The sequence below is a fragment of the Ceratotherium simum genome, chromosome 17, assembly GCF_057802395.1.
Source record: "Ceratotherium simum simum isolate JZ-2026a chromosome 17, ASM5780239v1, whole genome shotgun sequence".
Classification (NCBI taxonomy): Eukaryota; Metazoa; Chordata; class Mammalia; order Perissodactyla; family Rhinocerotidae; genus Ceratotherium; species Ceratotherium simum.
The window spans coordinates 35,501,856-35,527,374 of NC_141916.1; the positions used below are offsets into that span (position 1 = coordinate 35,501,856).

A 25,519-nucleotide genomic window follows, 5' to 3' on the forward strand; every position below is an offset into this window, starting at 1 on the left:
TGCATAGGAATTAGGAAGGAGAAATGGAATTATGGCATAATTTTAAAATAGGACAACAGAACAATCTTTTTTGAGTCAAAATAATTTTAGTTCTACTTATGGGAGAAATTGAAACATCAAGCAACTAGATAACTAATTTTTCTGATATTCTAACGTGTGCTACTCAAAAAAATCTCAATTTTATTTTAAAGCCAATGTTTATTAAAATATTTATTATTATTCACCCTGATCATTTTATCGTCATTTGTAAAGAAGATGACTTTATAATGACAACATGACTTAATTCAATCAAAAATCCAGAAGTTCAGGACAATTGATAAAATCTGGATGATGGGTTGGATTTTTTTTTAAAAGAAATTTAGCCAGATATTTTGATAGAAAATAGACATAGTCTATAATTCAATTTTCTTAGGAATTTAGTAATCCCTTTTGGAATTGGTAGGTATTATTACTGTATCATCCAAAATTCTAGTCTTGGTTAGAAAGAGTTGGAATGTTTAATTAAAATGACTACTGTCTTTGCATTGGTACATAGCTTTTATGTTTTATGGGGTTATTGATATGGGGGAGGTGAATCAAATCAGAATTTCTGGGCCTGAATCAATCCTGTTTGGCTTCTCTCTCCCTCTGTCAGGTTTACAATAGAAATAAGCTAAATTATCAGGTCATTGACAATGAAAACTTGAATTTGTGTCAAAATGTCCCTAAACATAGAATTAGGCTTATTAGATCAATTGGATCTTCTATATATAATTCAATTTTATCACTCTGTGTGGCTCTTCTCCTCTTGGTTTTCAAATAGCTGCCCCAGGATTGTTGGGTTCCTACCTTCCTATGATTTAGGAAAATGGTATCAGTATCAGTACCCATGTTTGAAAAGCTAAGTATGAATTGTGGCTTCTTTGGTTCTTACTATAAGCTAGTCAATGGCCTCCAGCCGAAGAGCACCAGGAACACACCTGTGCTTGAACAAGTGGGCTTTATTACTCGTTGTGCACACATTATGGGGAACTGGGGGGCATCTCAGTAAGAGGGTGTTAGAAAGAACCTATTATAGGATTTGGGCTTGTGCAAGGTGATTTTGCGGAGGATTTAAGGAAGCGGGGCTTTCCTGTGGATAGGAATGCTGTCACGAAGAGGAGGTATCTTAATAAATTTTATTTATAGTGAGGGCAGACTAGAGCCAGGCGAAAGCTGTAATTGCTAAAGAAGCAGCAGTCGCTCATATTAGCTAGGAGAGAGGGATATTTAGTCATTTTTGTGGCTTGGACAATGTTCATATTTTGTCAGTGTTCGGACATGACGATGGAGTGGTGGTGTTTTGTAGTCACGGAATGGCCTTGTCTGATGGTGTTTTGTGAAATTGTTCACGAACAGTGGGAGAACACCACAGCCTAGCTGTGACTGCCGGACCAGCTCTTAGCAACACCAAGGCCCGGCTGATAAAACCAGGCCAGCTGTTGGATGTCAGGGGCTGCTGTTCTCTTTCTCAAGGTTTATTTTTATGATATTCCATGTGACTTCTTCAGCACTGTGTAGGACAAGAGAGCTCTGCTTCTAGCACCACCATAACTTGTGTGGCCCTGGACAAGTCAGAGAGCTTTCCAGAGACTCAGTTTTCTCACCTGTATAATGGGATGAGGATGTTTGCCCTACATCCCTCACCTGCATGCCATAAGGATAAAATGTAATCAGACAAATGGAAGTTCTTTGAATAAAAGATGTTGGTAGGGGGCCAGCCTGGTGGTGCAAGCAGTTAAGTGCACGTGCTCTGCTGCGGCGGCCTGGGGTTCGCTGGTTCGGAGCCTGGTCATGCACCAATGCACTGCTTGTCAGGCCATGCTGTGGCAGGCATCCCATATAAAGTGGAGGAGGATGGGCATGGATGTTAGCCCAGGACCAGTCTTCCTCAGCAAAAAGAGGAGGATTGGCAGATGTTAGCACAGGGCCTATCTTCCTCACAAAAAATTTAAAAAAAAAATGTTGGTAGGCTAGAAATGTAAATTGTTTCTGTTAAAAGGGCATCATATCAGGGGCTGGCCCTGTGGCGTAGTGCTTAAGTGCGTGGGCTCCGCAGCTGGGGGCCTGGGTTCGGATCCCGGACATCACTGTCGCACTGCTTGTCAGGCCATGCTCTGGTGGCGTCCCACGTAAAGTGGAGGAAGATGGGTACGGATGTTAGCTCACGGCCAGTCTTCCTCAGCTAAAAAAAGAAGAGGATTGGCATGGATGTTAGCTCAGGGCTGATCTTCCTCACAAAACAAAAAAAGAAAAAAAGGGCATCATATCAAAGCTTCACGTTGTGCAATTGAATTAAATTTCTGCGCTCTTCTCCTTTCGGCCACATATTATTTGGTGATGCTACTGATGATTCTGGGCTGAGCTGAGTAGCAGAATATAGAGTATGAAGGTTTATGGAGCAGCACAGAGAATATAAATAAGTAATAAATCTGTGGCTAAGTTCACTCTTTGTTTTAATTAAGGTTTTAGTTAGGCTTGATAGATTTTTTTCCCTTCTTAGTCTGAAATACAATTTCTTTATTCACCTCTAAAGGTGAGAAAGAGCACTCTTCTGTTTAAGCAATTGTTACCAGCAATACTTGAACTGAACTGCATATAACACAGGTTGGTCTGCGTTTGCTGAAGAAGTTTATGACTGGATCTCATCTGTCATCTCAGAGATACATGTAACTACAGACATTTGATTTCATTTTTTTCTCTCCAAAATCCCTAGCTTGAAAGTAAACAAAACTGAGAATATGGAACAATAAAGCTAACAATATGGCTTCTCATTTTATAGGCCATTTACCACCTAGCAACAATTACGTTTCTGTCTCAAAAAGAAAACAAAGGAGCACTTTGAGTTCAGCCTGTGAAAAATGGAATCAATTTTCCCAAACAGAACACTATCTCACCTCCGATCTGGGTTCCAGTAAAACTGAGTTCACTGTGACCATGCTAATTATTTTCTTTTCTAATTTTCCCTGTGTTGTCTATTTAATATCCAGTTAATATTTTTCCTGTAATTTAGAAACCTTTATCAAAATGTTGCCTTCCATTTTTGAAGCTTCAAAGGTTAATGCATGGTGCTGCTGAAACGGGGCGGTGTGTGTCAGAGCTCCCATTAAGACCCAAATTGCTGTGTTTATTTTACAAAAGGAGCCTATTATTTCCAATCTTACAAATGTACAGCATCCACAGGGACCCTGTAAACATTGGAACTGTGTCAAGCCCAGCTGGGAAGCTGACAGTCATTAGTGTCTTTTCTTTGAAAGGCTGCGTCTTTTCAAATGGCTCTTTGAAGGGGATTTTTTTGGACTAACACCACCCATTTTAACATTACCGTATTTACATGGAATGTGATCTGATTTTTTGAGGGAGTATCTTTTGTCTTTGCTGGGGATTCTCAACCTCAGCAATATTGATATACTGGGACAGATAATTCTTTGTTGTGGGGGCTCTCCTTTGCATTGTAGGATATTCAGCAGCACCCATGGACTCTACTCACTACATGCCGGTATCGGTCCCCGCTACCCCCAGCTGTGGCTACTAAAAGTGTTTCTGGAAATCACCAAATGACCCCTGAGGGCCAAACTCTCTTCCTGTTGAGAACCATCAGTCTTTGTGCATAAACATACATAAACAGAAATATTCTAGGAATCATGAAACTTTGCTGAAATATACTTGAAAATTCTATTCTGTGGAATTTTTCCCTTGTGGGGGGTACCAGATTCTGAAAGAATCTGAAAGACCCTAAATTTCCTTGAGTTTTACTATATGTTCATCTGTGGTAAAGTGATAAGGAAAAGAAAGAAAAATGGGTCATCTTAGGAATTAGTTGGAGAGTAACTGTTAAGGAACGATGGCAAGAGAAGAAGCGTTTGCAGCTTTAAACGGCAGGGTTGTGTCTGTTACATCAAGTCAGCAGTGAGAGCCCTGGAAGGTCTGAACAGAAACGCAGATGCCTGCACATCATTATGCTGCCCGGCTGCACACAGGTCTGAATCAGCCCTGAGAACCCATACGTTGTTTCTTACAGAATGTCTCTGGCTCCTAACAACAGAATTGCAACGTGATGTCTCTGCTAAAAATTCAATGACTCACAAATGAGTCAACAGAGAAGGTATTTGAGGAGGCTAACTGCTGTGCTGCCTCGGGCAGGCCCCAGGACGGGCAGGAGAGGCCAGAGCCATCCGTTTACTGGCTGGCTTTTCATAGGGGAGTTTCAGCTTGTATAACCTGAGAGGCTGTGTGCCTTTCCTTCCGAGTGAAAATGCTAGTTTTATAAGAGCCCAGCAGACTAGGTTCACATTCTGAGGCCCTGCATTCCCTAAATTGAGAATGTTTTGGACAGCTAGCGGATGTTAAATTTAGTACCTGTTTAAGCTTTCTTGTACCTTAATGTATTATTGTGATGCTAGAGGGAGAGCATTGTGCTTCTGTAATTTTGTGTAGGGAACTAGAATTTTTGTGTCTTTTTTCTTACTTAAAAATAGATGTGGATTTATCAACAAAAGCCACAAACACATAATTTTGAACAGAACTGTCTTCATGTTATAGAAATACGTTGATTTTTCTTATATATTAAAAAAGTGTATACTTGTAACTCATTATTCAGATTTCATTATTTAAAAATTCTGAGGGGCTGGCTTGAAGTTTACTGTCAAACTGTTTACGAAGGAGAGTTTGTTAAGCAAATTAGAGTACAAGAGAGTAAAAGCAGAATGTTTAAGGCTACAGCACCATTTAAAAAAACTTCTCAACATGTTTGAAGCTCTTTTTCACAAATACATAATTGTTATGCTAGTTATAAGTGGAGCTTATCTATTCGTTAAAGCTTTTTTCCAAAGACCGAAGCAAGCTATTTAGAGGTACTTTAGTACATTCCACTTATCCTATGTAATTAAAATTAAACCATAGGTCTTAAATAATATAAGTAATTCAGAGTGACTTCTTTCAATTAACCCTAATTACTGAGGTTTTTCTTTTTGGAAAAGATTTTTATTGTTGCAGTGTAAGAATGTCAAAATAGAAAGGTCCGTGACTACTCTTGTTGGGACCCTGACAGGGAGATATTACCAAGAGGGGTGTGGTAGGAGGGCAATCTCTAGGAACCTGGATCTGCTTTTTTTTTTTTTTAATAAATCTGGAAAATTCATTTTATTAGCATTTCAAAAGGGGAGGGCATACAGGAGAACTGATTCCCACTAAATGAACTCACAATTGACTGATGTGTATACCACAGTGCTAACTTTCACTTGCTAAATAGATCTAAATCATTGGGTCAGTTAGTGCATTTTCCTTGAAGGAAAATCTATATCAAAAGCTAAATTATAATTAGAAGATTGGTGTCCAGGAGGCTCAGGAAATTAGATGACATATATTTCTTTTAGGGATATGATATTCCTCCAAGAAGACTGGAATACTCATTCATTGCATCTACACTAGGCAACGGTGAGAGACACAATCATATTCTTGCTCATTGACTCTCCATTTATTTGGGTTACATGCTCATCCTCTGTTAATAAAGCCTTTCTTCAAACATGGTTCAATATAATTGGTTAGATTTTATTTTCCTTAGTTAAAACCATATTTAATAGTGCCTTTCTAATGCTCCACTAGAGCCACTTGTGCTCAAATCCCTTTGGCTACGTATTCGCAAAAATCCTTTGGGTTATTTCTACAACTGACTCATCTTGTCCATTATTTCTGTGTTCTTATATGCTGAGGCAGTCTTCTCCCATGTATGTTAATCAACACTCATTATGTTGGTGGTTCTTTCTTTTGGCTGCAATAGCCTTGCAAAAATCCAGAAAAGAGCTCTTTTATATTTCTTTGTGACTGTAATTCTTGTGGTCTATTTCTCCCCAAGTTTTCATGTTATGAGGATATAATTAAAACAAATTTCTTTTTCTTCTTTTTAGAATTATCACTTTCTCTTCCTAAACCTCTTTCCTCATCTCTCTGTCTTCTTCATCATAGTCGTTATCATCTTCGGTATGAGATGTCACCACCATTTTTACCATTGAGAAGGAGTTCCTAGTTGCACATGGTATTCGACCAGGCCCTGTGTAAGAGGATTGTGTAGAGTTCCTTGAGGTCTTCCTGCCTCAGCTGTTTGCAGTCAGACGGAAGTGTGGTTCTTGTGTCATAATTACATTTCAGAGCCGCCAGGGAAAACTGCTTCTTTGCCATAATATTTTAGTATAACACCTGGATTTTCATGTTGAGCTACATGGGAGAGATCAATGAAACAGCACATTTTTGAGTTCCTTCCTCCCTTCCTTCCTTCCTTCCTTCCTTCCTTCCTTCCTTCCTTCCTTCTTTCCTTCCTTCCTTCCTTCCTTCCTTCCTCCCGTTCTTCCCTCCCTCCCTTCCTCCTTCCTTCCCTCCCTCCCTTCCTTCCTTCCACAGCTTTAGTGAAATGTAATTCACATACCATAAAATTCTCCTGTTTAAAATGTACAAATCAATGGTTTTTATTACATTAGCAGAGTTGTGAAACCATAACCACTATCTAATTGTAGAACATTTTTTATCACCCCCAAAAGAAAGCCTGTATCCATTAACAGTCACTCCCCATTCCCTCTCTCCCCTGGGCCCTGGCCACCATGAATCTACTGTCTCTGTGGATTTGCCTATTCTGGGCGTTTTGTATGTGGATTCACACAATATGTGGCCTTTTGTGTCTGGTTTCCTTCGCTTAGCATGTTTTCAATGGTCATGCATGTCATAGCGTGTAACTGTTCTTCATTCCTTTTTATGGACCAATAATATTCCGTTGTGTGCATACTCCACATTTTCTTTGTCCATTCATCATTTGGTGGATGTTTGGGTTGTTTCTACTTTTTGCCTATTATAAATAGTGCTGCTCTGAGCATTCATGTGAAATTTTTGTGTGGTCATAATTTTCATTTCTCTTGGGTGGATACCTAGAATTAGAATTACTGGTCATATGTTTAACATTTTGAGGAACTGCCAAACTCTTCTTGAATGGTTACACCCTTGTATGTTCCTCCAGCAATATATGAGTGTTACAATTTCTCCACATCCTCACTAACACTTGTTATTGTCTGTCTCTTTGATTATAGCCATCCTAGTGCATTTTACTAATTAGTAATGATATTGAGCATCAACACCGATGAACATAGATGCAAAAATCCTCCACAAAATATTAGCAACTTGAATACAACAATACATTAAAAGGACTATACACCATTATCAAGTGGGATTTATTCCAGGAATCCAAGGATGGTTCAATACCCACAAACCAATTAACATGATACACCACATTAAAAAATGAAGAATAAAAATCATATGATCATCTCAATAGATGCAGAGAAAGCATTCGACAAGATTCAACATTCATTTGTGATAAAAACTCTGAATAAAATGGGTAGAGAAGGAGAGCACTTCAACATAATAACACCTGTATATGGCAAACCCAGAGCTAACATCGTACTCAACAGTGAAAAATGGAAATCTATCCCTCTGAGAACAGGAACAAGACAAGGATTCTCACTTTCGCCACTCTTATTCCACACATTATTGGAAGTACTAGCCAGAGCAATTAGGCAAGAAAATAAAAGCGATCCAAATAGGAAAGGAAGAAGTAAAACTGTCACTATATGTAAATGACATGATTTCATATGTAGAAAACCCTAGAGAATCCACCAAAAGCCTATTAGAAATAATAAATTAATACAATAAAGTTGAAGAGTACAAAGTCAATATACAAAAGTTTGTTGCATTTCTATACACTAACAACAAAATAGCAGAAAGAGAAATCAAAATTATGATCCCATTTACAATCACAACAAAAAGAATAAAATATCTAGGAATAAATTTAATCAAGGAAGTGAAAGACCTTTACACTGAAAACTATAAAACACTGTTAAAAGAAATCAAAGAAGACACAAAGAAACGAAAAGATATTCTGTGCTCATGGATTGGAAGAATTAATGTAGTTAAAATGTCCATAGTACCTAAAGCAATCTACAGATTCAATGCAATCCCTATTAAAGTACCAATGACATTTTTCACAGAAATAGAACAAAGAATCCTAAAATTTATGTGGAACAACAAAAGAGTCCAAATAGCCAATGCAATCCTGAGAAAAAAGAACAAAGCTCATGGTGTCACACTCCTATATTTCAAAGTATACTACAAAGCCATAGTAATCAAAACAACTTGGTACTGGCAGAAAAGCAGACACACAGATCAGTGGAACAGAAGTGAGAGCCCAGAAATAAACCCACACATTTATGGGCAGCTAATTTTTGACAAGTGTAAAAGTCTTTCACTTCCTTGGTTAAATTTATTCCTAGATATTTTATTCTTTTTGTTGTGATTGTAAGTAGGATCATAATTTTGATTTCTCTTTCTGCTATTTCGTTGTTAGTGTATAGAAATGCAACAAACTTTTGTATATTGATTTTGTACCCTTCAACTTTATTGTATTCATTTATTATTTCTAATAGTTTTTTTCCGGATTCTCTAGGGTTTTCTACGTATGAAATCATGTCATTTACATATAGTGACAGTTTTACTTCTTCCTTTCCTATTTGGATCACTTTTATTTTCTTGCCCAATTGCTCTGGCTAGTACTTCCAATAATGTGTGGAATAAGAGTGGTGAAAGTGAGAATCCTTGTCTTATTTCTGTTCTCAGAGAGATAGCTTTCAGTTTTTCACTGTTGAGTATGATGTTAGCTCTGGGTTTGTCATATATACAGCCTTTATTATGTTGAAGTACTTTCCTTCTCTACCCATTTTATTTAGAGTTTTTATCGTAAATGAATGTTGAATCTTGTCGAATGCTTTCTCTGCATCTATTGAGATGATCATATGATTTTTATTCTTCATTTTTTTAATGTGGTGTATCATGTTAATTGGTTTGTGGGTATTGAACCATCCTTGGATTCCTGGAATAAATCCCACTTGATAATGGTGTATGGTCCTTTTAATGTATTGTTGTATTCGAGTTGCTAATATTTTGTGGAGGATTTTTGCATCTATGTTCATCAGTGATATTGGCCTGTAATTTTCCTTTTTTGTGTGTTTGCCTTGTCTGATTTTGGTATCAGGGTAATGTTGGCCTCTTAAAATGAGTTAGGAAGCATCCTGTCCTCTTCAGTTTTTTGGAAGAGTTTGAGAAGGATAGGTATTAAATCTTCTTTGAATGTTTGGTAGAATTTTACTGGGGAAGCCACCTGGTTCTGGACTTTTGGTTTTTGGAGGTTTTTGATTACTGTTTTGATATTCTTGCTAATGATCAGTCTGTTCAAATTCTCTATTTCTTGTTGATTCAGTTTTGGAAGGTTTTATAATTCTAAGAACTTTTCCACATATTCTAGGTTATATAACTTGTCAGAATATAGCTTTTCATAGTATTCTCTTATAAGCCTTTGTATTTCTGTGGTATCCATTGTAATTTCACCTCTTTCATTTTTAATTTTATTTATTTGAGCTGTCTCTCTCTTTTTCTTAGTTCTAGCTGAAGTTTTGTCAATTTTGCTTATCTTTTCAAGAACCAGTTCTTAGTTTCATTGATCTTTTCTATTGTTTTTTTTGTCTCTATTTCATTTATTTCTGCTCTGATTTTTATTATTTCTTTCCTTCTACTAGTTTGGGCTTTGTTTGTTCTACTTTTTCTAGTTCTTTTAGGTGTATGGTTAGATGGTTTATTTCAGATTTTTCTTGTCTCTAGGTAGGCCTGTATTGCTGTAAACTTCCCTCTTTGTACTGCTTTTGCTATATCCCATAGATTTTGGTATGTAGTATTTCATTTTCATTTGTCTCCAGGTATTTTTTGATTTCTCCTTTGATTTCTTCATTGACTCAATAGTTATTCAGTAGTATTTTGTTTAATCTCCATGTATTTGTGACTTTTTTAGTTTTCTTCTTGTAGTTGATTTCTAGTTTAATACCATTGTAGTTGGAAAAGATACGTGATATGATTTCAGTCTTCTTAAATTTATTGAGACTTGTTTTGTGGCCTAATATGTGATCTATCCTGGAGAATGTTCCATGTGCATTCAAAAAGAATGTGTATTCTGCATTTTTGGGTGGAATGTTCTATATATATCTACTAAACCCTTCTGGTCTCATGTGTCATTTAAGGTCAGTGTTTCCTCATTGATCTACTATCTGGATGATCTATTGATGTAAGTGGGGTGTTAAAATCCCCTACTATTATTGTGTTACTGTCGATTTCCCCTTTTATGTCTGTTAATATTTTCTTTATGTGTTTAGGTGCTCCTATGTTGGGCACATAGATATTTACAAGTGTTATATTGTCTTGTTGGATTGTTCCCTTTATCATTATGTAATGCCCTTCTTTATCTCTTGTTACAGGTTTTGTGGTAAAGTCTATTTTGTTTGATATACGTGTTACTACTGTAGGTTTCTTTTTGTTTCCATTTGCATGGAATATCTTTTTCCATTTCTTCACTTTCAGTTTGCGAGTGTCTTTAGGTCTCAAATGTGTCTCTTGTACGCAGCATGTATATAGGTCTTGTTATTTTATCCGTTCAGCCACTCTGTCTTTTGATTGGAGCATTAAGTCCCTTTACATTTAAATTAACAATTGATAGGTGTGTACTTATTGTCATTTTGTTACTTTTTTTCTGGCTGTTTTTGTAGTTCTCTGTTTCTTCTTTTGCTCTCTTCCTTTGTAATTTGATGTCTTTCTTTAGTCTTATATTTAGGTTTTCTTCTCTTTGTTTTTTATATATTTATTATAGGTTTTTGGTTTGTGGTTACCATGAGGTTCGTATATAATAACCTATGTATATAACAATCTATATTAAGTTGATGGTCTCTTAAGTATGACCTCTTATTAAAAGCCCTACACTTTTACTCTCTCTCCCCTCATGTTTTGTGTTTTTGACACCATATTTTACCTCTTTTATTTTTGCATACCCCTTAACCTCTTATCATAGATATGGATGATTTTAGTACTTTTGTCTTTTGACCTTCATGCTAGTTTTATAGGTGGTTGATCCACTACCTTTACTGTATATTTGCCTTTACCAGTGATCTTTTTTCTTTGATAATTTCCTTATTTCTATTTGTGGCCTTTTCTTTTCCACTGAAAGAAGTTCCTTTAATATTTCTTGTCAGACTGGTTTAGTGGCGATGAACTCCTTTAGTTTTTGCTTGTGTGGAATACTCTTTATCTCTCTTTCCATTCTGAATGATTACCTTGCTGGGTATTCTTGGTTGTAGGTTTTTTCCTTTCAACACTTTGAATATATTATGCCACTCCATCCTAGTCTGTAAAGTTTCTACTGAAAACTCAGCTGATTGCCATGTGGGGTTTCCTTTGTATGTAACGTATTGCTTTTGTCTTGCAGCTTTTAGAATTCTTTCTTTGTCTTTAGTTCTTGACATTTTAATTATAATGTGTCTTGGTGTGGGCTTCTTTGGGTTTATCTTGTGTGGTAGTCTCTGTGCTTCCTATACCTGAATGTTTGTTTCCTTCTCTGGGTTAGGGACATTTTCAGCTATTATTTCTTCAACTAGGTTCTCTGCCCCTTTGTCTCTGTCTTCTCCTTCTGGGACACGTATAATGAGAATGTTAGTATGCTTGATGTTGTTCCACAGGTCCCTTAGACTGTCCTCATTCTTTTTAATTCTTTGTTCTGTTCAGCTCGGGTGATTTCCTCTACTCTGTCATGAAGATCGCTGATCCATTCTTCTGTGTCATCTACTCTGTTGTTGATTTTCTCTAGTGAAGTTTTCATTTCCATTATTGTATTCTTCAGCTCTAATTGGTTCTTTTTATATTTTCTAATTCTTTGTTGAAGTTCTCACTGTGTTAATCTATTCTTCTCCCAAGTTCATTGGGCATCCTTGTGACCATTAGTTTGTATTCCTTATCAAGCAGTACTGATACTGCCTGATATAGTGTACTCCTTTATCTCTGTTTCATTTAGTCCTTTTTCTGAGGATTTGTTCTGTTATTTTATTTGGAATATATTCCTTTGTCTCCTCATTTTGTCTACTTCTCCGTGCTTATTTGTATGTATTAGGTAGATCAGCTATGGCTCCCGGTCTTAGAAATGAGGCCTTATGTAGGAGATGTCTTATGGGGCCCAGCAGTGTGTTCCTCTCTCATGACCTCTGCCAAATGCTCCAGGGGTGTCTCATATGTGGGCTGTGTGTACTCTTCTATTGTGGTGAGACTGCTATTGATGCAGGCATGTGGGTAGGCTGGGCTGACCCCAGGGCTGACCGGTTGCAAGGTCTGGCCATTTGAAGCTGTTATGGGTGCATTATTGTGCGAGGCAAGCTCCCAGTGTGGCTGGCTGCAAGGTCTAGTAGCACACAACTGCTGTGGGTTTGCTAGTGAGCAAGTTAGGCCCCCAGTGTGGCTGGTTGCTAGGCCTGGGTGTGCAAACTGCTGCAGGCCCCTGGTGTGGCTGGCTGCATGACCTAGTGGCACTTGGCTGCCTTGGGTGCTCTAGTGGGTGGAGCAGGCCCCCTGATAACAGGCTAGAGGAAAGATTCCAATGGTGCTTGCCAGTGTCTGTGTAGCATGGTTGAGCTAGGTCACAGTAATGGCTGTCACCATTGTTTCAGTCCCTGGGTGGGGGATGGGCCAGCCACCTCCTGCCTCTCTGGGGTGTTCTCTGAGCATAGTAAGTTAATCTCTTTTACCAATGGAGTTTGCACTTTTCTATCTGGTGTTTTTGTGCTGGTTTTCAGGTCAAGTGAGTCTGTGCATGGGCCTTTTAAGAGCAGGTTTTCCTTTCCCTGAAGTTCTGTAGTTTTCCTAGGCATATTCTTTGTTGGTTTTCAAAGCCAGGTGTTTGGGGATCTCATCTGTCTTGTGCTGGATGTAAGGGGTGGGATGCTTAATGTGGAACTTGAATCCCCTACTCCTCTGGGAAAATTCTATACATTTGAGATCACTCCTGAGTGTGAAGTGCCGTGGCTAGGGTGTGGTTTTTCCTCAGCAGGACTGTATCTCTCCCTCCTCCACTCTTCCCTGTGTGCCCCTTGTTGTGGGACAACAAGGGACAGAGTCTTTTCATCCAGATTCCAGTTTTCTCTCGGAGGAAATTGTTCCACAGGTAGTTGTAGGTTTGTTGTGTCCGAGGGAGGAGTCGAGCTCAGGGTCCTCCTACACTACGATCTTTCAAACGCTCCATCAGGTTGTTTTCTTATTGTTGAACTTTGAGAACTCTTTGTATATTTTGAATAACAGTCCTTTATCACGTATGTCTTTTGCAAATATTTTCTCCCAGTCTGGCTTGTATTCTCATTCTCTTTACAGCATCTTTCACAGAGCAGAAGAAACTGGTTTTCACAAAAACCACTTTATCAATTATTTGTTTCATGGATGGTACCTTTGGTGTTATATTTTTCCTCTAGAGTACCACATTCATTTCCCTTTCCTTCTTCTGCTGTTGCTACCTTTCCGTTTCAACTCTTTCTCTTTCCTTTAGGATCTTCCTCCTAACCCCATTGTGAGAGTTGAAATGCAGGAAATAAACAAAACTGTACAGAGGCTGTCTGAATTTCAGTAGGGGATAATTAAAAACCAAAATGTTTTCAAGACCCAAAGGAATAAATTCTAAGTAATAGAATTTCAGTTGACTAGCTGCTGCCAGAAATTTATTTGGGAAGAAGTCTTTTTGGCTCACAGATGATCTCTAAAGACCCATTCCAAACTCGAGATTCCATGATCCTAAGCTATTCTGTTGCCTACACAGCCATCTCCTCCAACTCATTTCTCTGACCGGACTATTCTGATTGGAATATTTAAAGACATTTAGATTTTGTTCTCCCAGGATGTGAGGGTGATTTTTCCCCTCATGGATTTTGTCTTCAATTCCCAGACTTCCATACCTTCAATGCAAATTACTGTGAAAATGGGTCTCACGACCCCTGAGAATTTTTTCAGAAGACTTAAGGAAAGTTCTTAGCCATGAGTTCTTGCTTACCCTTTGAGGAGTGACTCATTCAGAGTTTAAGGGCTCCAGGCCAGGCCTCTGGCTTTGCTTCACTTGGATTGAGGTTTGAATTGAGGTGTGACCTGTTGAATTTAGGGTTGAACATTCACTACACCACTCACTGCTCCCCTCTCCTTCTCCCCCCACAACTTCCCTTTCACTCCCTTCTCCCCACCTCCTCCCCCTCATTCCCCTGTCCCTTCTCTTCCCTCCCCCTCTTTCTCCTCTGTTCCTCCCTCTCCATCCCCTTTCCTCCTCTCCTTCCTTCATCCTTCATCTCCTGTAGGTAACTGCATTCACTTCTTTATTTGGAGGAAATGGTAATGCTCATCTTCCTCTCTCTCAAATTTTTGTTGTAAGATAGTGAGAGCAACCAAGGGAATGGCTTTATCATGATAAGTTTTGTATAAGTTCAAAAGTATAGTTTGCTCACTGTTTCTGCATTTCCTTCTTTCTTATATCTCTACACTCCCTTATAATGTATGGTTAAGTGAAGTATGCTTTTTTCTGATCAGTAAACATAGTTCATATTTACTGATTAGAAGCAACTGTTGTGGATGTCAGACTACTTGGGGAGAGTTTGCCAGGCCCCTGTCTTCATTTAACTCTGAATTTTGGTCTCTGCCGAAGACATATAAATAAAAAATGACAAGAGCTACGAGGTGCTGTTGGGTTATGTGGGGTTTAGCAGATATCGGTCCTCCTCCTACTTAGGAAGGCTGGCCGTTCCTCTGCCTATTCTCAGCTCAGTGGTGCTACCAGTTTGTGCACCATTTACAGACGACACCAGAAAGAAACTACAAGCGTTTTCTGATCCAAAGAAAATGATATTCACAATCTTGGGATGGAACTTCAAGTAAATGTTTTGGAACGATCAGGTGTAATATTTCATTGTCATAGCAGCCATTAAATCAATGCTCGTTATTGGATGTGGACTGCTTTCATTTGCCTTTTGAGCATCCCTTCCTTCCCTCACTTTCATTCAACTTCCTGTGATGGTATAATGGCAATCAATTTCTCTCTCTCTCTCATTTAAAAATTTCATTTGTTTTAACAAATATGTATAAGTAATTATATTTATATACTTAATTACCAAGCTTATACTGTATTTGCTGTATGACATTTAGGTTTCTTGTGGCATCAGATTCTTCCATGAGGCATTGGGAGTCAGGGAAGTTCAAGTGAAAATAAATAATCATTAATGTTGTGTTGTTGCTTGCTTAAAATGGTATGGGTGTACTGGAAATATTGGCTGAGTTTCACATCATCATGAAGCCTTCTATTTGTGAAGATCTCATTTTATTTCACTTTATGTGCCATTGGAGTATGTTCTTGGATCTAATGGAACGAGCCGATGAACTGAATGGGAATGTTGCTGTTGATTCCCCTTCTCTCCAGGTTAATGTCCAAATTATGTTTTGAGAGTTAGGCAGGAATTCTGAAACACTGCCATGCTTACTTTCTAATTTATGAAAGCTATATGATTCAACACACTGTTTCTTCTCTGTGTTTGTTTTAAATGTGGAGTGGTCAAAATTACTACTATGTAAATAGGTTTAATACAAGGGAGGGGACCATAATTGTTGTGACTTAATGTCTTGATAATGTGCCCAGATCAAGCCACCCCTCCAGGAGTGTGTGACTTATCACTGTTGATAATAATTACCTCAAAGGCTCTCAGGCCTGAGCTGCTCTCTCTAGTTCACATCCATGATATGGAATACACATCTCTATAACCCAATGAAGAAATAACATGCAAATTTAGACCTTATCTCCCAATTAATTGGAGAAGATAGTAAGAAACCCGATAAAAGTAAGTAACATTGTACCTCCTCAACAGAGAGATGGAGATCTCCCAACTTCAAAGAAGAAACGACAGGCAGGGGAGAAGATCATGTACACTCTGGTCTCAGTCCCACATGGAAATGACATTGCATCCCTTTTTGAACTGGATGCCACAACTCTTCAGAGAGCTGATTGTCTGGTTCCAAGGTAAAAAAAATATATATATATATAGTTAAATGATGATCTTTCTTTGAATAATTTTACTGGTAGATAAGGAATTAAAATCATAATGTTAATATAATTTTTCCGATATTAAGGGAGCAAGCACAAGTAAAGAACGAGTGTGAAAAAAATCATGCCTTCTTTGTGAGTAGATTAATGTAGTCTGTTTTATTCTTATACGTGATTAAAATGTACAGGACCAAAGAAATTCTGAAAAATTCATAAGAATCGTTTATTTTTATTACTTGTATGGCCTTTGGTTCCTAAAATGAAAAATAATTTGGAAGCATTTCTCTTGACACTTAGATAATTTATTTTCACATATGACAATTTCATGTCAAATTCCAGATTTCATTCATTCATTCATTCATTCATCCATTTGTTCATTTATTTAGTCATTCAGTCAACAAATATTTATTGAAAATTGATTACATTCTAGGCATTGTCCTTGGCATTGGGAAGACAACAGTGAACAAACTGGTCATGTATTTAAATTCAAAAGGAGGAGAGAGGCAATAGATAAATGAACCAATAAACAAACAATAAGGTCAGATAATGAAAATGATTTGAAGAAAATTGCAGCATATGGAGAGTTCTATTAGGTTTGAGTTCAGAAATGGCCTCTTTGACATTTGAGAACATTTGAGGACATTTGAGAAAAGATCTGAATGATTTGGGAGATCAAGTCCACTTCATCTGGGCAGGAACATGAAATAGAAAAGTCTTGAAATTTACTAAGGTGTGCTGCAGGACCAGCTGGGAGACCAAAACCAGCTGGACCTAAATGAGTGAGGGGAATTGCTGATAAAGTAACCAGAACTTAATGTAAGAGAATAACTTACATTCTTTTGCTTGGATTTGACTATTTTAATTCAAGTCTTTTGCCTACAACTGTCTACATTCTGACAATAGCACTACGATGCTCTCTCTAATGTGTAGAGGAGTCTTGCCCATATGATTGGGTTTAGGGATGGTTCTAAATTCTCCCTGATAGAGCATTATTGTACTTGGCCTTGGGCAGATGACAGTGGTTAGGCTGAAGTTTAGGTTGAAAGTTAAGCTGAACCATGCAGATATTGTTCTGTAGGTTACTTTCAGGGAGGGTTAAACAGTTGCTGTACTAATGCTGCCAAGAAACACTGCTTTCTTGGAGCTTCCCAGGGTGTTTCCTCACTATTTTCATTCATGAGAAGTGTAGCCCAATCTTGGTCTTACATGAGCCATCTCTCACTCTTCCCTGTTCCACTAATATAGGCCTGTAAAGAGATCCCCTCTGAAGGTTTTACCTGATCTAGGTCTCTGGCCTTCTCTTCTGAGTATTGGGATCTTAATCAATCCTTACTGACTTTTTTTTTTTTTTTTTATAATTTTATTTATTTATTTTTTCCCCCAAAGCCCAGTAGATAGTTGTATGTCATAGCTGCACATCCTTCTAGTTGCTGTATGTGGGACACGGCCTCAGCATGGCTGCAGAAGCGGTGCGTCGGTGCGCCCCCGGGATCCGAACCCGGGCCGCTAGCACCGGAGCGCACGCACTTAACCTCTAAGCCACGGGGCTGGCCCTATCCTTACTGACTTTAATCATCTTAGATTTGAACTCATCAAAAATTGAGTCCTTCTTGAACTCTAACCAAGAAAGTTTACTTAAGGAAATGATAAAAGGATCTCACTGTAATGTGTGTAGACCCATGACAAGGCCCCTGAGCCTTGCTTTATATGGAAGTGTTAATCTATTACTGTTTGGAACTGTTGAAGCTCTTCTCAATATAGAACAGAATATTGTACTAACATGGATTCATTTGTCATTAATTGTATTAAAGCTAACATTAATTAACACAGTAGTAACTATTATAATATAACTCACAGGCACTTCATATGTGCTAAGCCCTCTGTCAAGTTATTTATAAATATTATCTTATTTAATTCTGGCAACAACTCGTACAAATCAGGAACTAGCAACTTAGAGCAGTGCTTTTCAAGTTGGCTGTAAATTGAAATCACCTGGGCAGCACTGAGACCTCTCTCTGCTCTTGCCGCCCTGAGATCAGTGAAGTCCGAGTCTCGGGGGTGGAATGCAGGTTTTCCACTTTTTTTTATTATTATCCAGGGGATTCCAATGAGGAGTCCAATGCTTCCCAAAGTTCCCACTCTATAATCAATACTTTTCAAACTTTAATGTGTACTGAATTACCTGGGAATCTGATGACAATGTAGATTCTCATTCACTTAGTCTGGGAGGGGGCCTGAGATTCTGCATTTCTAACGAGCCCTCAGATAACGCCTATGCTGCTGCTTCACGGACTAGACTGTAAATATCAAGGGCTCAGAGCAGTGGTTTCCAGCCTTTGCCACACATTGGAACACCTGGGGCTCTTTAAAAAGAACTGATGCATAGCTCCCAGATACTCAGATTTAAATGGTGTGTGGTACAACCTGGGCAATAGGATTGTAAAACTTTCCAGGTGATTCTAATGTGCAGTGAAGTTTGGGAACCACTGGCTTAGAGTCATTAGGTTAATTCACCCATGCCACACTCATGAAGTGGAATTTGATCCTCGAGTGTGTGAACTTAAAACCTGTACTCTTTTTTATTATTTTTTTTGTGAGGAAGATCAGCCCCGAGCTAACATCTGATACCAATCCTCCTCTTTTTGCTGAGGAAGGTTGGCCCTGAGCTAACATCCATGCCCATCTTCCTCTACTTTATGTGGGATGCCACCACAGCATGGCTCAACAAGCAGTGCGTTCATGCGCGCCTGGGAACCTGCGAACTCTGTGTGCTGTAATGGAGCCCACGCACTTAACTGCTTGCACCACCAGGCCAGCCCCTAAAGTCTGTACTCTTAACCACTATGCTACAGTGCCTTTGTATTTTAGACATTTGGATTACATCAGGACTTAATAACAACAGACTTGTTTAGCATAGGTCCTAAAGAGTTATTCATTTCCAAAATTCTTAAAAATTGCAAGTTATTATACTTAAGTGTAATCTCTTTAGTTTGGAACTCAGCAATCTAGGTTGACTCAGCAAGCATAGATTGAACAAGTGAGGGGTAAGAATAGGGGATATGGGCACAGAGCTGAATAAGCTATGGCTCAACTTTCTAGATATTTAAAATACAATGAGGAAGACAACTGAGTCCAAATAACATCTGTGTAATTTCATGCAGAAGGTGGTAAGTGGTAAATCAGAGGTGTTTTAGAATTTCTGATTATTTGGACAGGATTGGATCTTTGCTATTTTAGATTTTTGAAACTCAGTCTCTATTTTATCTACTTTTATGAATGAGCAGAACCATGATGTTGAATGAATTTCTCTCTTTCCTGAGGCCCTTGGAGTTTTATTTGGTTTTCTCTTATTGTCCTAATGCTTTCTGCTTCATGTTTTGTGACTTATTTGTCTTTCCTTTCCTTCTGCGCTCTCAGCAACTTGAAGGCAGAGAACTTACCAACAATGCTTTTCTTTTTTCTTTTTTCTTTTGCTGAGGAAGATTTGCCCTGAGCTAACATCTGTTGCCAATCTTCCTCTTTTTTTTGCTTGAGGAAGATTAGCTCTGAGCTAACATCTGTGCCCCTCTTCCTCTATTTTGTGTGTGGGATGCCACCACAGCATGGCTGACGAGTGGTGTACATCCGCACCAGGGATCCGAACTCGTGAAGCCGGGCCACCAAAGCAGAGCCAAATTTCCGCCAAAGCACAGAACTTAACCACTACACCATGGGCCTGGCCTCCAACACTGCTTTTCTTTTAATAGACACTTTACCCATTTTTGTTAAATAAATGATGATGATAAAAGATTCACTAAATATGGTAATATTTGAGTCAGATGAAGTTCTAGCTGGCCTTTCTCAGGCACTCTCTCACAGTTCTTATACAGTCGATTCTTATTCCTGGGACACTGAATGAGCAAATACTAAGCCATTGCTCCTAGGGGAAATACAGGGTTAGGTTCCTGCGAGCCTCTGGTCACAATATTTTTGTCAATCAGTCAATACATAACCTTGTTTTGCGTGTATTTTTGTTTAAAGACACTTTATTTAATATATACTGTTGATTCACTAACATTGCACTCACAACCATCAGCTGTAACACATGCCTGAAGGAAGCCTATCTAACACGAGTAATTCCTCTGTAGTGCACATCACAGTCTTGCTCTTAAGAACACTAGATAGCACTTCAGCACTATGCTTGGGTACTGTTTTAAACAGCAAACTCAGCAACAAAAAGCACAGAAATGTTAAAAACATAGCCCTAAATAGACCATGAAAAGGACACCTGTTTATGATATGAGAGCGGAAACAAGAAGGCAGAGCATCACCTTGTCCGGCCTCACTGAATGTGTGCAGTGGGGGACTCAAATTTTTTGCTACCCTGTGCATGTCCGAGAATGACTATGAAAGCACCCTGAGCATTGATTTTGGGGCTACAGATAAATTTTAGTGAGTGTGGAATCTCGGATAATGAGGATCAACTGTATATACTTTTACATGCAGATGATTAAACTACAAGAAGGACAGCAGCAGGCAGCAATTTTAACTGAGATGGCTACTCAGTCAGTGGTTCAGGGTTGCCTGGAGAGGCTGTTAAAATACTCGTTGTTGGGCCCCACCCTCAGAGTTTCCCATGCCGTGGGCTGGGATGAAGCCTCAGAATTTGCACATCTAACAAGTTCTCAAGTGATGCTGTTGCTGCTGGTCCAGAGACCACACTTTGAGAACCACTGGTCTAGGTTATAGTACTGCATGCTTTGAAATAGTCTGTAGTTCAGAATTTATCTTAAACCGGACTGATCTATACTTGAGTCAATTACTAGTTTAAAACATATTTATATCCATGTCATGTATGAAACTGTTAAATGTGTTAATATGTAAGTGTGCTAATTTTTAATAATCTGTTTTTCATGTTATTTTGCTTTTAGGAACTCCTATGTTCGGTTAAGGCATTTATGTACCAACACATGGGTCACCAGTACTAGTATCCCCATAGACACAGATGAAGAGAGGCCTGTTATGTTGAAGGTAAATATTGCTGAGAGTGGTTTAATTTTCAAATGTTGTGTGAATAGGATTAGGGGAGATTGACATGTTCCTTACAATCCATCTTCATCAGTATTAGAGATTATTGCAATTAATTTCGTCAAGCACGCATATCTGCCAGTTGCTTAGGTAGCTGAACTAAGTGGCTTGGCTGCAGCAGGGCTGTGATTTAGGAGGAGGCAGCACAGATACCAAAAGAGTGGGAGGGGCATGTAGAAAGCGGAGAAGATTCCAGGAGTACATCTCCTCTACTCTGTTGACACTGAGGCAAAGGGCAAGTGTGAAACGGACATGTTTCCAGTTGGGCTTTGGGAACAGGGAAGGAAATAGGTATGGAAAATCTGTGTGTCCCTACAGCCTTTCGTAGTGGATGATGCCTATGGGAATTATTGGGTTTGGATTATCTATTCCTGTCTTGTATTTCTTAAACAATATTGAGATGTGTTGGTACTTGAAAAATATTGCATAGTTATTTAAAAAAGCTAATCTTAATGGGAAAAACACATTGCAGATCGGAACTTGCCAAACAAAAGAAGATAAAGAAGCATTTGCCATTGTGTCTGTCCCACTGTCTGAGGTCCGAGACTTAGACTTTGCCAATGATGCAAATAAAGTGCTAGCGACCACAGTTAAAAAGCTGGAAAACGGCACAATAACTCAGAATGAAAGGAGGTTAGTAACTTTTTTAAATGGCTCTTAAATCATCAAAAGTCAATTGCCAACTCTTGCAGTAAACCTCAAGTGAATGAATGACTCTAAGGAAATATTTAGAACGTTCTTCATAGCAGCACACCTGCTTCCGAATGAGCAGATCGTGGTGAGTGAATGAAAATGGTGACATTCAATTCTGGTGGAATATTTAGATTTTCCATTTTAGCTTGGATTGAAAACGGTTGTTTTTAGTTACTCTCCGATCTTTCTTTTTAAATGTTTCATAAAAAATTTGCAGTACCTTTTGCTTCTCTTGATTTGATATTTGATATTTCTCTTCCTCTGTAACTCCCACAGAGAAACTGGATCCTTGATTCTTCAACTCTTGTTTTGGAAATAAGTGAGAAAGAAAATGATACTGATAGCTATCAATTATTTCGTCCCTACTTTGTGTCGGTACTGTGTTAGGCACTATAAATATATTTTATCTAATTCTTCAAACAGCCCTGAGATAGACATTATTCTTATTTTACATGAAGGAAAATTGGAACGTTAAGCAAACTGGGGAAGCTCACAGAGTAAGTGGGGGATTCAATCATATGTGGTTGTAAAGCCCATATGTTTATGACACACCAGAGCTTAAGCATTCTCTATATTTCTACTCGCCATAATCTGCTACATATCTTTAAATCTGAACCAGAAAAAGCTGTTGACCAATATCCTAGGCATTCATTGGAACTCACATACACAGCTGGTGAGATGATAATTGGTATAAGCACTTTGGAAAATAGTTTGATAGTAACTAGCAAAGTTACAGAAGGAATCACTCTTCATATAAGCGGAATCATGCAGTGTTGGTCCTTCTGTGACTGGCTTAGTTCACTTAGCATAATGTCCTTCAGGTTCACCCGTGACAAGATTTCCTTATTTATTAAAGCTGAATAGTATTCCATTGTATGTATATATTGCATTTTCTTTATCCATTCATCTGTCAATGGTCTTTTAGGTTGTTTCCATATCTTGGCTATGCTGCAAAATAGTCTAACTCATAGAAACAGAGAGTAGAATGGTGGTTGCCAGGGGCTTGGAGGGAGGGGAAAATGAGGAGTTCCTGTTTAACGGGTATAAAGTTTCATTTATACAAGATGAATAAGTTCTAGAGATCTGTACAACATTGTGCCTGTATTTAACAATACAGTATTATGCACTTAAAAATTTGTCAAGAGGGTAGATCTCTTAAGTGTTCTTACCACACACACACACACACACACGCGCGCGCAAAAAAGAAGCAAACACACTGTGACTCACCAGTTCCACTCCTAAGAGTGTTCTAGAACATCTGTCCGAAAAAAGCTTCTACACACTTGCACAAGGACACATGTTTAAGAATGTTCAGCCTTATTCTAAATAACCCCGAACTAAAAACCATCCAAATATTCATCACCAGTTGAATAGGTGCATACAGTTTTGGTATATTCATACAATGGAATACAGTATAGCATTGAAAATAAGTGAACTACATCTATGTGTAACAACATGGATAAATCTAATGAACTTTAGATTGAGAGAGAACTAGACACAAAGACATTCACTTTGTGATATTATTTGTAATAATATCACAATAATATTATATGTAAGATTATTTGTAAAGTTTAAAAACAAGCAAAACTAAACTCTTTCTTTGGGGTTCTTAAGAAATTGGCCGAACTATGAATAAATGCAAAGAAATGATTGTCACAGAAATCAGGATGGTGTTCCCCTTAGAGCGGAGGAATTTGAGGAGGCTCCTGAAATGTTCCATTTCCTACTGTGGGTAGTCGCCTTATGGGGTTCACATTATAAGTATATGTGTTTAACTAAACATATATGTTTTGTGAACTTTTAGATATATATCTTACAATACAAAGGAACAAGAAATCCAGCTTGCTTCCTACCACCTCTATCAATAGAAAAACATCGTAAATATGCAAACAAATGGAATAGTTGTTTCTCAGCCTCCTCTCTTCTTACCTTTGTTTTTCCCCTAACAAACATGCATTTGAAAACAACTATTGTGTATTCAGTCTTACCTCCAGCCCTGTTGCAGGAAATGAATAAGGGCCAGAAGCTGGAACAACTGCTCCACAATTCTGGACTACACATAATTAACTATCAGAGTGAAATTATGGCAGATAATGGAATCCAGTAGGCAGACAGCACTTTTTATTTGCCTGTGATTTGTCTTAACTCTTGATGAATCTGTTTCTTTGTTTCTGTCACTCTCACATATGCACGGAAATTTACTCAGCCTCTCTTAAAAAGTCTCCCTTCTACGCAGCAACATGTTCCTTGAAGAAAAGGACAAATAAAGATTCAGATTATGAGCGCTCCGCCATGGCTGGCTGTACCCCTGAGCAAGTCGCTCTTCCTCAGTTACTGCAGGAGAGAATCTTGACCTCTCAGGATGATTCCAAGGAAGGTGCTGGACCAGTACTGACCAGAGATCATGCATTTTTATTTCCCCTGCTTCTTTCCCCACCGTTTCAGAGTGAAAAACGTCATAGCCAAAAGCAAGTCTTGCCTGAGAACTATGAAGTTGCAATTATTGGTCTTAATTTAGTGATTTCTAAAAAGTCACCTTCCATCAAAATTCATTCAAAGCTGACAGTACAATAGAGCTTATTGTCAGAGTTGAATGCATTTATACTATTTTCTTGGTTTTAGAATTCAGTATAAAGTTCTTTCTGAGAATACCACACAACTCTGACATTTTTCCCCCTCTGGAGAATGAAGTTATTATTAGATATTCTTTTACTCAAAACCAGGAAGAATGATACAAGGTCAACGGCAAGGTGTTAGAATATTGTAGATCTAGCTCAGAGATTCCTGGGTATTTGAATCCTCTCTTTCTTTCAGCTTCCCCTTTCCTCACCCCAGGAATGGACTCCGGAGGCACAGCTCCTGTGTTATGCTCCAAGGTCCTCAACCTCAGATGCTTTTCAGTGGAATTTTCTGATCTTATTCTGCATAGTTGCATCAACAAAATAGAGCATACATCTTGGGAACATGTTAGGCGTGGGAGAGGGGGGAGAAGGGAGGGAGGTTAACTGCCTTTCAGAGCTGGAGGAAGTGACACATGCAATCATAGACCAGAATTTCTGCACCACATTTTACCTCTGAGGGTACAGAAAAAGATGTGGGGTTCCTCTGCAGCATTTGTAGTTCAATATCTATTTATTTCCAGTATTATTGAACTCCTGGTATATACCAGGCACTGGGGCATGCAGCATGCACATGTGATGATAATGTGGTAGTGAACAGCACAGACTATGGCCATGTCGTCATGCAATTTACCAGCTTGAGGTTGGTTCTAATTCCCCGAGATAGGAGCTCAGGATCTAGAATAGGGGTCATCCAACATGTGATCACCAGATCATTTGCCCTTCTGATTCAAAGTTAGTCTTTCTATAACAACATCATTTTCCCTTAAATTTTATTTGCTGATATTACTGTCTCTATACTAGCTATCTTTTGTGTAATATGTGTCTGATGCTGCCTTTTCAATATCTATTTATTTCAGATTTCCTGGTCATTTTGTTTTAGTAATGTCTCTTGTGAGCAGCAGGGAGATAGATTTTTAAAATCTAATCTGATAGTCTATTTTAATTTGCAAGTTTAATTACTTTCATTTGATAAATAATGTGTTCGGATTTATTTTTATCTTTTTTTTTTCTTTAGTATAGTAGGTTTTTTTCTTTTCCCTCTACTCTTTCCCTTACTTTCTGTTGGATTGATAAAGTTTACCTTTTCTCGCCGTTTTTCCTTTTCCTCTACTGGTTTAGAAGCTTTAGGTCATATTGCTATTTTTAGCAGTTGCCCTTAAGT

The 25,519-nt window shown here is 38.4% G+C and overlaps 1 protein-coding gene across 1 annotated transcript in view; it reads left to right on the forward strand.

Annotated features, from left to right (window-relative positions):
- ITPR2 (inositol 1,4,5-trisphosphate receptor type 2) overlaps window positions 1–25,519 on the forward strand; it is a 463,296-nt gene that overhangs the window by 112,126 nt on the left and 325,651 nt on the right. Inside the window, exons 11-13 of the mRNA XM_004435465.3 lie at window positions 15,801–15,952; window positions 20,887–20,986; window positions 21,516–21,676. Coding sequence (XP_004435522.1) covers window positions 15,801–15,952; window positions 20,887–20,986; window positions 21,516–21,676 — 413 coding nt within the window. The remainder of the gene's footprint in view (window positions 1–15,800; window positions 15,953–20,886; window positions 20,987–21,515; window positions 21,677–25,519) is intronic.